The following is a 12566-nucleotide window of genomic DNA, read 5'->3' on the forward strand; positions in this document are numbered from 1 at the left end:
TTGACACAGTCAAGTGTCAAAATTATTTTTTATCACACACAACTCACTCATATCTTCTATATACTTAAGAACTAATTACTTAATATACTTTACGAAATTATACATTTATCTTTTTTAGTTTTATCACTTTTTGAGGAACAAACAGACTTTGTAGACTCGTGTAAGAGAGTTCTTTTTAACAAGGATTGACTATCAGAAGGATAACTCCTTTCTTTTAAATGTACATTGGATACTGGCACAGGAATTTGTTCTGTTTTATTAATACTTTTTTGGGCATTACTTTTTTTCATATCAGAATTACCGCGTTGTATGGTTATTTCTTTATTATTGGAAGATGAAATCGGATTATCTAATTTAAAAGATTTTTCTTCTATGTTCGGTAGTGTTGTAGTTTCTTTTACAATTGATATTTTGGCTTTAATATTTTTATTTCTTATTGGAACTTCTGGAGTGTAAGTAGATTCAGTTTTAAGGATATTATTATTTGATAAATTATTATTTGAATAACTTGAGTATTTTCGTTCTGGTCGTTTCGGTATTTCATTTAAATGGCTAGACATTTCTGTATTATTGGATATTTTAATATTATTTAATTTTAAAAGTGGATCAATTTCATTATTACATATTTCTGTACTCAAACGTTCTGTAGTACTTTTATTTTCAGATGCAGGAAGACTATTACTATGACAATTAGAATTTATAATAAAAACATCATCTTTTTTTACATTTTGATCTATGGATTTATTTAATATAGGAGTATTTTCTATATTTATAGATTCAGACAAATTTGTAGAAGATTTGGGGGAATCATTATTAGTAGGTATTTTTTCTATCTCTTCTATAATTGTTGATTGCAAGTTTTTATCATTGAAAAGATAATCTTCTAAAGCACTACTTTCAATTTGTTCATCAACTAAAGAAAGTTCTTTAACACTAGTATTAATATTAAAATTATCTTCCTCTTTAATGACTTTAATATTCACGTCATTATCTATTTTTGTATTTACTATAACAGAATTATTTATTTGGTTTCCATTACTGTTATTAGTACTATTTTTTGTTATCTGAAAATATTTCATTATATTCTTTGTATCAACTTTATCAGATATTTTAGGTTTAATGTCCAACATTTGATCATTTATATCAGCAATATTTTCATTGTGAGCTGCTTGTTCTGTAATTTTTTCGTCGAATTTCGTATTAGTATTTATATTGCCCTGAAAATATTTATTCATTTGAAATCGCGCATTTTCAACAGATAATGGTCGAAGTTCTGGTAATTTTGTTGCATGTTTCATTCTTCTTTGTCTTAAATCATGCTTTAAATTATCAAAAGCAGTATTTTTTTGTTCAGATGTTGGACGTTCGATTCCTTCTTTGGGTATTGTTAATTTTGTTGAATCAGCGGAGAGCTTTTCAAGTGATATTTCATTTGTAGGAGAAGGTGACGTTACGGTGACTATTGGACATGTGACATCTTCAGTTTTATTTATAGATAATTTTAATGAATTTAATTTATTACTATTATTATCACTTATTTCTGTTGGAATTAAATCTTGTTTTGGTAATTCAGATTTATTATCATTGTAATCTTTCATAATAAGATTATCATCATCAATATCCATCAATGCATCTTTAAATATTTCTTTAGTTGATTCGCCAATTTCAGATAATGAACATGATGATGATTGCCTACTTAATTTAGGGGAAGAAGCAATTAAATCTGGTAAATTTTCATTACTACTTACAGAACGTTTGTGAGTCGATTCTGTTGTATTCAAAGATTGACTAGTCAGAGATTCGTTCGAAAGATCTATAATTTTTGATTTATTTGTAATAATAAGATCTGTAATTGTATTTTTCTCATTTATATTAGTGTTATTACTATTACTATATAATACATCATTATCATTAGTGAGATCTTTATCAATAGTCATATAAGAATATATTGTCGGATTAGTTATATTTATGTCATTATCACTTATATTTTCTTCAATTGATCCATCTATTATTGTCATAGAAGGTTCTACTGTATTAATTATACTGTGCTCAATTTTGTCAATATTACTTCCAATAATATCATTTTTAAGAAATTCTATTTGATTACTTTGTATATTTGTTATAGAGGGCGATGTGATATTAGGGTCATGTATAAAAGTGGATTCAGGAAATATAGACAAATCTTGATTTACTGTACTTATAGAGTCTTGACAAATTTTCACCTCTGTTTCTGAACCGGTATCTGTGTCAGAACTCATTGGAGGAACTGGCAACCAGACCTCCTGCTTTCGTAATTCTCGAGCACGTGCATCATCTTCATCTTCTTCTGTCGCAGTACTGCTTTCGTCTTCTGTACAATTTAATTAAAATATACAATATATAAAATTAAATAAAATCTACATTATTACATACGATTAAATAAAAAATTTTTTCTAAAATTTTAAAGAATATAATTAACTAATTAAAGTTTTTTACGTATAATTATTTTATATAATTATAATACCTTCACTAGTATATTCATCACTAGAATCTTCATATTCGTTACTTCCTGTATCAGATTGTCCAGTTGCATTTTGAGAATTGGAATAACGAAGTGTCCAATTTTTAGCTAATTCTAAAGTCCCCTCTGTAGTCAATGGCTGGTCTATTGCTTCTTCAAAAACTTCATTATCGTCATCCGAATCACTGAGAACATAGATTAAATGATAAAAACAATATAATTGAAAGAGTACATTTTAAATGAAAAGAAAAAATTATTTAATATTTATAAATTTTCTCTTAAGCTTATATAAATTTACCTCATATCAGAAATATCATCACTGGAACCCATCTCTGCGGCAGAAGCACCAAAATTTCTATCCGTCCATTCGTCTTCGTCCATTTGACTGTGTGCTTCTTCTGTATCTGATACTCTAGCTAAATTTTCAAATTCAATTCTTTCTGGCGTTTGACCGCGATCAAGCAAGTCAAGTCCTACGACTCCTTCCGTTTGTATATTAATCTAATTATAAAGCAATTTGAAATATGAATATAAAATGTATACATCATTATCTGAATCATAATTATAATTTGAATAATAGAAAATTTACCTTTTCTGGAACTACTGCATCAGCAGACGTATGTGCTATATTTTCTTTATTTACTGTAGATTTCTTCTTTTCAATTCTACCTTTCATAGTACCTGGAAGACCAAAATGTTGTGTGCAATAGAATCGTCCACCATTCTTTAGTCTATCATATGTATGATTTCCTATAATTTAAAAATGTTATACTTTAATATTTTCTTTTCTATTCATAACATTCAGAAGAGCTGCTTAACAATATTAACCTATTCTTAATGAAGTTGAACAATATTCACAACGGAAACAACCTCTATGAAAATATTTGCCTTCTGCACTCAACCTTTCCATCAAATAAACCCTTTTATTGCAAAAATGACACATTTCTGAACCTCCTTGGGCAGGTAACGTCAGAGGCGTTTTATTATTCTGAAAAATACATTCAAATTATTAAACACAAACAAATAGTTTTAATATACAAAATTATGTATTTTCTAAACACAAAGTGTCTACAAGTCTCTTATCCATGATATTAAATATACATAAATTATTTACACATATAAAAGAGGCTATAAACTAACAACATATAATATTTACCGATTTCTGCACTTTGAGTTCTGTATCCTGTGTTTTACTTGAAAATTGCTCAGCCATAGCTGAGACTTTATTGTGTCCTAGTACATTACCCTCTTTAATCTTCTTGTCAATATTTTTAAGGGTATTGTCAATTTCCGCATACTTACTATCTGCGTCTTTTGCATCATGCCCCTTCTTCTCCATTTTAATTTGTCGAGCTAAAAACTGAATAAAGCATATAGAGATCTGAAAGATATTAATTTATCAATAATGTAATATTATTTCTAGCCAACCTGTTCTCGACTCCATTTCGGTACTCGTTCTACTTTGTCATGTCGTACTCCATGGCCCATTTTGTTTTCTTCTATTTTTCTTTCTATTTCCTTAATATTCCAATCGGTTTTTTCAATCTTACCTGAATATATTATACATAAATATATATAGTTATTTTTATATTATATTATTTTTTAAATGTAAAATGTATATAATTTATAAAATTATAAAATAACCAACCAATAGCACGTAAAAGATCTCTCGGTTTTTTTTCTGGCAATCCAGAACCCTTCAATTTGTGTTCAATATTTTTTATTCGTCCAGAAAATTCTTCATCTATTCCATACCTATGATGACTGGCATGTAACTTAGATTCTCTGTCCTGTGAAAAATGTAAAATACATAATTTTAAATTAATAATACTAACATATTAAAAACAAATAAAACAAAATACTAAAAACAAAACAAAACATAACAAATAAGTAGAAAAAAATATAAAGAATAGAAATTATACATGCAACATAAACAGAAATCTTGAGCCTCTCAAGCAGTGATAAAGAGCAATGGCTATACATTATTGTAAATATTATATAAATTGAAAATTTAGAAGCCAATTATTAAAAATCGCGCGTACATATATCATAACAATAATAATAATATTTTTTTATTTGTTTTGTAAAAAAATAAAGATTAAATTTACAACATTCCATGAGTAGTTGTTATACAAGTAACGTTGTCATTTTTAATAGTTTTCAAGTACTGTATTGGTTTCTAAATGTTACCATCGTGATTCCTAACAAAGCTCACACATACGTAATATCAGTAAATGTTTTTATATGTAATAATTATTTTGTAGCCTGCATTCATCTTTTATTTTCAAAGCAATTGTTAAATACTTGTTTCATGGCATAGTATCATTCCATATTTACTTTTATAAGAAAGTTTGCATCATTGATAGTGGTTAGAAATTGATAGTAAAATTTTATGATAAAGCAATTGTAAGACAACACTTTAGAGCCAAACACCAGACAATTAACGTTTCTTTCAAAAACGTAAGTAATTGTCTCACATAACACAGTATCTAGCTTACTGGATGCAAGATTTTCTGCTCCAGATCTTTCACTCTATCCTTGAAATCTGGAGCAGTCTGACGATATAAGAATATCGAGTAATCCTCAAAAGGCTCATCTCTTTCTCGTTTTGCATTTGCTTGCAGCATCTGCATACTTTTGTAGAATTGTTGTGTTGCCATTTTTCGTAAGAATTGCCGCCTCTTCATATGTTCGACACGATTCTTTTCTATTTCATCGAGTCTTTTCAGCCTTTCCTCCTTCACATTAGTTTTTAAAGTGTATAGTATGTGTTAACTTAATCAAAATAATCTACTTATTTTTGACAAATTCAATCTGTCTTCAATATTTTGCATTGTGTTTTGCATATTATGTAATAATATGTTACAAATATATTCATGTGTTGTTAATATATATATATATATATATATATAAAAAAAAAGACCATCTTTTTTGCAGTAAAGCTTACTAAGATTTAAATATATTAAGCATATTTATCTCTCTCTGTCTTTTACATGCAAAGAAGCATATTTTACTATTGTCAACAATTACGAATTTTTTTTTCGTAATATTTTCTACGCGCATTTTATAAATAAATTAAAATATTTCAGAAGATAGCATTTGTATTGTTTCAATATATATACAAATATATATAAAAAGTTTGTATTTAACCGATAATCTTCAAACGTTCCATTCATATTTGGCAGATCATGCATGACAGTCAGAACGCAATAACCTCTTCCCGTAGCACAGTGACCGTAAGTCCAAGAATTATAAATAAAGATATGAATAGCCCATGAAGTATTATATCTTCGAATTTCTGCCACCGTGACTATAAGAGCGTATAATAACTGTTTATAATAATAGCTCGCGTATTCTAATGTTATAACTAAAATTTTAAACATTGTAGAAGCATAGCGTTATTTGAATAATATATATTTATCTCTTACCACTGTTGCACCAATCTTCTCCATACTTCGTCTTTTCCTAGACCGTCGGCTGATAGTGTCACCTTTTTTATCTCCATGCTGCTGTATATTTTCAGTTGATTGCCGTATACGCGAATGTCTTGCTCTCGATGCACTTTCTTGTTTGACAATATGTCCAAGTAAGTGTGCTTTCTGTTCGGCCGTCAAATGGCTCAGTATTAGATGCGATGATATTTCTTCATTGTCTAATTCCTAATAATCGTCGTAAATCGTAGATGAGAATAACAAATAAAAACTTAACGATAATTTAATAATAATAATAATAATAATAATAATATTTTTTTTAATTTTATATTTACCAATTTAGGATGTTTTATATGTGGTATCTCTCTACGGAAAGTTTCGTATATTTGAGTTAAATAAGAAAACATAGCTAATTTATCAGGAACATCGCACTGAGACATTTCTTCTCCTGTCATTATCTAAAAATTATATTAATATAACATGAATATTATTCAAACAAATTATTCATCTTCAATTACTGAATTATTACTTACCGGAGGTATGCCTAGTTCCTTTTCTAAAATATCAAAAGCAAGCTGATTATTTGTTGTTGCTTCCGCTGTTTGTAAACTATAAAAATCGATTAAGTCAGGTCGATATCTGTGTATAATGGCACAGATAGCTAAACCACTTTTAAAAGAAGCACCCATATCTTCTATATGTATGCCTTCATAAAGAGCAACCTGCTTTTGTAACCAACGAAGCAATACGTCCGGATGCACTTGAGAATCTGCTCTAAGATCTATAACAAGTGAAAATGCTCATCCAATAGCTGTATGAATGAAAGAACAACGTTATTTTATTATCACGGATATTTTAAAGGTAATCTTTAAATTATATTTTACCACGACGTCGCCGTTTCTTAGGTATGTCAATTTCAGGTTGTACGGCTGGTTGTTTAATTATTTCTGGATCATCTGTATCGACCAAACTTAGCACTTGTGCAGGAGTAACCGAATGAGAATTCAAATTTGGGTACCTATATAAAAAAAAAAAAGAATAACATTAAAATAACATAATGTAGATAGAAACAAACATCTCTACCTTGTATGAGGATCTAAAGTGTATGCGGCATAATCCCTATTTAAATTCTCTGGAGTAGTTTGACCAAGAAGTCTATATATCGATTCTCGTTCAGCTATTACTTCTAATGGTGTCAAGGAAGTACCCCATCCTTTTATAGCCCAACAAGCATCGAGTGAACTAAGAAATCCTCTTGCACAACCAGATCCGGTTGGCCAAAATGGCTAAAACGATTGTAAATTTTGTTTTAATTGTAAGATTTATAAATGATGCGACAAATATAAACTACTTTAATTTGAAATTTGGAAAAGTTAAAAATGAAAGAGAATAAAGCAAACAATCAATGAAGTTTCTAATGGAATAACTAATCGTTTCTAGATTTTGTTTAACATATAGCATACCTCAAGAAGACTGTCCCCGACTAGAATCATGAGTAACCTATGTCCATTACGATTTAAAACACGGCTTGCGTTTTCTGCAGCGTACATTGACGTAAAATCGAACATGGCCACGTCCGGTTGACCGTAATGATTAACGGCGAATTCCATGTCCATCATTTGATACTCGGTCGAAAATTCTGCAGCTTCCCTGGCATATAACATCAATGCTTCTCGGTCTACATTTTCCTTAGCCAAGAGCTTAGCAGTATCGGCATGATCCTGAAAATGAACCACATTTCAATTTTAAAATAAGTATCGCTTCATTTCCATAATATCATAATTTCAACGAACAAACGTAATTATACAGTAAAGCCTTTAATCGACAATAATTTTGCTACAGATACCATGTGATTTTCACCTGAAGAATAACACCTTTATCGATCAAGCTGTGTTTCTTGGCGGTCATTACGAAGTAATGCGTATCGTCCTTGTAATAGACAATGTTCTCTAAATCGATACCCGTTTCTTGATACAATTCCTTGAAAAACTTTTGATTAAATATAAAGGCGACACCGCTGATTTCTTCAACTCGTGCTTCGGCTTCAGTTCTCTTATTTATGAAATTAGCTGTTATCGCAATAGCGAGTTTCCCACGAAACTCCTTGCGTTTAAAACCTTCAAGAGTATTTCTTTTTCCATCGGCACCGATAAGCACGTCGAATTCGTATTGCGATACAGGATGATCGGCAGGTGAGGTCTTGGCTCTCCATCCAATCTCTATAAATCAAATGAACGCAAAAACAAATTGAACTTTACTAAAATAAATCCAAAGAATTATCAAATTAATTATAGAATGCACATGACTCGTTCATCGACTTCGCATTAAATAAACATGTTATTCCGATTGCATTCAGGCTTTCTTATTTACTCTCTACATATAATACATGCACCTTCATATGATGTTATAGCCGAGGCTAACAGACATCTTTGAATAACAAATGCACTTTGATAACTTATAATCCTACGTCGGCTTGATAATTTCAATGAACTTATTAATTGTTACGAGTAGAAACATGCTTTATTATCTCGAACGAGTCATACTTTGAAAAATACAATGTTTTTAAATGAAAATTAAAATAGTATCATTATATCTCTAGTGAAAGGAAGTACTTACTGGCTTCCTCTTGATTATCGGGTGGTGGTATCAACGATTCGAAGCTGACGCTCTCATGGAACTCAACGCCGAGAATAAGAGCGACCTTGAGTAAGATGCACTGCAGCTGTCTTATGCTGATATGATCGATCGAGCCAGCACAAAATTTTCCAAAGAATTTCTTTGCACCTAATCCACGAAGATCTTGAATAACGAAGGGCCAAAGGTGTAGAACATTATTTCTAGACATTCGATCTCTTTTCTCAACGACCACGACCTTTGCACCTAACAACTGTGCCTCTATAGCGGATCGAAGCCCGCAAGGACCACCTCCTATGATCAAAACCTAGAAAAAAGAAAATATAATTCTATTTAATCATTTCCCTTTGAAGAGAACAAATATAATCTATATCTGATGTTAGAAAAGATTTGAACTTACCCTCGTATTGGGACATGCCTTTCCGCGATTGTAGCACTTGTGATTGGCCCTTTGATCGAATTTCTTCCACAAGGCTTGCGCCTTCCACGATCGCAGTTTCGATTTCAATTTCGGATAAAATTGACTTATCGTATTCGGCTTGATCTTGAGCAACTCGCAAAGATTTCGATAATGGCCGAGTATAGATTTTAGGGTAGTGGCATTGCAGAATTGATCGAAGACATCGCCAGCTATAGCCGCCTCCGGTGAATTCGCTGTTGCTTGATGTTTCTTACCCAATTGCTGTTGTTGCTGATCCATTGTGTTACACCTGGACTCTTACCGATAACGTAGTCGATGTATCATTACCTATGGTTAAGCGAACGTTCGCGGTTATGTAACTTCCACCTTCTAAGAGATCCGATCGCGTGAAATTGAGAAGAATAAGTGGGAAGAACTAGCTATACGATCGGCTTGGCAAAATGCTATCCGTAAAACAGAATGTATGTTACCAAGTTGTTATTCACATACGTATTCCGTATACATTGTAACCGCATGAGAATTACATACAGTCAGTTAAAGAAATATTCCAAGACTTTTTGAAATCGAATATAAATAATATAATACATAAGTAATAGAATACGGTAAATATATGATAAAACGATAACGATTATAAGATAAAGATGATAAATACAATGCGTAGAAATGAAAAAAATAGTTATTTATCGTTAAAGTATAACAAAGTCTTCTCTTATTTCGTATGCAAATCACTGATCTCTTCTAGAAAATTCTATGTATTCTAATGCGCATAAAACCGCAAAGAATGCAATTATTCGTACCACACTGTACAACCCTAACGTAATAATATTGCATTTGCTACCGTTACGAGTCCCAATAATTTTCTATAATATCAAAAACGACCAATAAATTTAGAATTATTTTATGATTTACCAGCACGTAACGAGGATAATCAGAAAATACGGGATCAGCAACCTAGATTCAAGTTTTGCTTTGGTCTCCTCCTTTTAGCATGTGAATAGCATAGAAATGTAAGTATATAGAATGTATGTAAAATATGATGTTATATACAAAAGGAGAGTGCAAATGTTTATTAACACACTGCTGAACGTTAATATATTCTATATTCGTAACACGCCGAAACGACTTCCGTGTTTGATAGAAAGAATCGAATAAAATAAAAACTAGGAGTAATATTTATAAGGATTATAAACAGCCAAGCGAATTGTGAAATCTGTTAAAACAAGCAAAAGCATGCATTAAACATTCGAGCTTTAATTAGTTTTAATCGCGATATCGTGTATAATACAAACCCGTAACAACTATTCCACGATCGCATCATAACCATCGATCTTATTTCTTCTCTTTTCTTTTTTTCCTCTGCTTGATTTTTATGTTAAAGGAAGTAAGAGGAAGCACTCTCCATGCTTCTGCATTCCGAATAAAGTTACGAAACACGAAGAAGGCACACGTGACTGCGACTAACGCACACGAAACTATGAAATACTAGGGCCTATTGATTTTTCATTACCTAAGATAGAACAGTCACGAGTGTTGTGAGACTCAAGTAGGTACTAGTAAATAAATTCTGACTTCTATTTCTCGGCAACCATACTACGACGATCATTCTAAGCAAATGTCACGATCTCTGATAATGTCTTAAAGACAATCACTTTAATCTTGAATCATTGACTTGATCGCGTTTTTTCTTTTTCAATGTCTTTTTATCAACTCGTATTAGCGATAAAAGCTTACATAAATAAATTAATATATATATATTAAAAATGTACTTATTATACACAGTATTGCTCTATATTAGGTCATGTTAAAAAACATTAGCATCACTTTGATATGCATATCTACATGGACGTAAATTGTTGTCTTTCATTGTAAACTTATATCCGATGAATGTTCTCTTGAAAATATAACCAATAGATTTAATTCCGATTAGATATAAATCTTATTAGTAACAACAATCGTTTGAAGTCCATTGACATTGAATTTACTGTAAGTTTTTATTATTTATCTGCTATGTTCACGAAACAATCGTCCCGAATACTAAATATACTAAACGTAACTGAGAATTATTTGAAGTGGGTAATCAGTTCACTGGGTTATCTATTAGAAGCTATACCAAACGAATGAAAATTGAGCAATCAACGTGTCGTTGTAGTGCCCTTTCGTTAAATGTTATTTTGGTCCTGTAGTTAACGTAATAGTATCGCAGTAGTAATCGAGCTTTGATTCGTATTAATGAACGTAGTAGAATGGATCTGGCTCTCGTAAAATAGTATCTACCTGTAGAAAAGAAGTTTATGTTCGATGATGTTATAGAAGTAATAACAACATGTTTTATCTACTTCCATTTAAGGTAATTTCTATTAAATCGAACGTTATCGATAATAGATCGATATCGGTACAAGCAGATGATGTAAATATATATATATAATGAGTGAGTTTTATATCAAACAAAACTTATCTATTAATGATAGTAAGACAAGAAAAACGCCGATCCCAAGGGAAAGAAACCCTCTTTACTTTGTATACTTGTATGTTTCCCGTTTGCTCGTTCAAACCCTTCGGTTCTGAAGCGTCGCGAGTGAGAGAGAGAAGCGAGAACTTATCTGTTTTATCTGAAATAAAGGCGATCATAGAAAATACGATCTCCGAAGAGGGTAGCTTAGCCGTTGTATGTCTCTATAAATACGGTGGTCGAGGAGATGGGCGAATGAACGGTCGAGATGCAATTCCACGAGGAGAGAACTAGGGCGGTCGGTTCTTGGCGACCAATTTTATAACGATCGTGGGCGTTGAGAGGGAAGATAAAAAAGAAAAAAAAGAAAGAAAAAAGAATGAAAACGTTGGCTGAGATGGACACGCTCGCTTGCGGATTCTTTCTCAACGAACAAAGAAAGAGAATTGGCTTTCCGACAAATCTACATTTTCCACCGATTTTCTTTAACCCTATACGTGTGCCACCATCTTTGTGTTACCACTTTCACGGAAGATTTAACTAACATAAGGGTAAATCGTGAATTTATTAACATTCAAGTTACGGTACGTAAGTAAGTACTTACGTATATACATACCTCGATCGTGTGAAACTTTTATTTTGGATCGAAAGAGGTAAAAGTAAATAGATTTCTTTATACATGTAGGTCAGAATTTACGATTAAAATTAGCCCTTTTCTCACATTTTTCACGTTAGACGATAAAAGCTTTTCGTGGGCGAATGAAAAAGTTCGTGGTTGAAACTGTTACAATGCGGGCACCGAGTAAAATCAATGTGATAAGAATAGCAAAGCGCGTTTGATCGAGTGAACACGCGCTCACGTGCTCGGCAACGAGAATGTGCAGGTCCACGTCGGAGAATGCACCTAAGTAGTGTGTTGTTGAACGTGCTTCGTTGTTGTGTATGCAAGCTATGAGAAGAGAAAGAGGGAGGATGCAAAGGTCTTCAACCTACGCGTTGTCTGCTAGTCGTCTTCCGTTAATATCGTTAATGAGCGTATGCACAGCCGCCGTTGAGTTCATAAAGGTTCCTGCTGCATGTAAAAGAAAATATGCCAGCTCTCACTCTCTCTTTCTTTCTTTCCTTCCTTCT

At 31.7% G+C, this 12566-nt stretch overlaps 1 protein-coding gene across 11 annotated transcripts in view; it reads right to left on the bottom strand.

The window, feature by feature from the left end:
* The window catches only part of Mical (Molecule interacting with CasL), a 29829-nt gene that overhangs the window by 8569 nt on the left and 8694 nt on the right, over nucleotides 1-12566 (bottom strand). For 5 of the 11 annotated variants that reach the window (XR_016175897.1, XM_089170241.1, XM_089170247.1 and 2 more), the window contains exons 2-19: nucleotides 8966-9313; nucleotides 8548-8872; nucleotides 7792-8150; nucleotides 7395-7652; nucleotides 7015-7217; nucleotides 6816-6949; nucleotides 6465-6712; nucleotides 6267-6389; nucleotides 5929-6159; nucleotides 4999-5238; nucleotides 4149-4290; nucleotides 3929-4050; nucleotides 3657-3860; nucleotides 3329-3488; nucleotides 3090-3250; nucleotides 2799-3001; nucleotides 2504-2685; nucleotides 2223-2350 (exon numbers count right to left, since the gene is read on the bottom strand). Coding sequence is in view for 10 of the 11 variants with exons in the window: in XM_089170241.1 (XP_089026367.1) it covers nucleotides 2223-2350; nucleotides 2504-2685; nucleotides 2799-3001; nucleotides 3090-3250; nucleotides 3329-3488; nucleotides 3657-3860; nucleotides 3929-4050; nucleotides 4149-4290; nucleotides 4999-5238; nucleotides 5929-6159; nucleotides 6267-6389; nucleotides 6465-6712; nucleotides 6816-6949; nucleotides 7015-7217; nucleotides 7395-7652; nucleotides 7792-8150; nucleotides 8548-8872; nucleotides 8966-9265 (3723 nt within the window). In the remaining variant the exon portion in view is untranslated. Of the gene's footprint in view, nucleotides 1-2222; nucleotides 2351-2503; nucleotides 2686-2798; nucleotides 3002-3089; nucleotides 3251-3328; nucleotides 3489-3656; nucleotides 3861-3928; nucleotides 4051-4148; nucleotides 4291-4998; nucleotides 5239-5928; nucleotides 6160-6266; nucleotides 6390-6464; nucleotides 6713-6815; nucleotides 6950-7014; nucleotides 7218-7394; nucleotides 7653-7777; nucleotides 8151-8547; nucleotides 8873-8965; nucleotides 9314-9895; nucleotides 9967-10275; nucleotides 10616-12428; nucleotides 12508-12566 lie in introns of those variants that run through there. The other 6 variants (XM_089170242.1, XM_089170244.1, XM_089170243.1 and 3 more) reach the window with 5 other exon arrangements.

This window comes from Polistes dominula, unplaced genomic scaffold (assembly GCF_049000335.1).
Source record: "Polistes dominula isolate Pdom_NZ unplaced genomic scaffold, Pdom_raw_medaka contig_15, whole genome shotgun sequence".
Classification (NCBI taxonomy): Eukaryota; Metazoa; Arthropoda; class Insecta; order Hymenoptera; family Vespidae; genus Polistes; species Polistes dominula.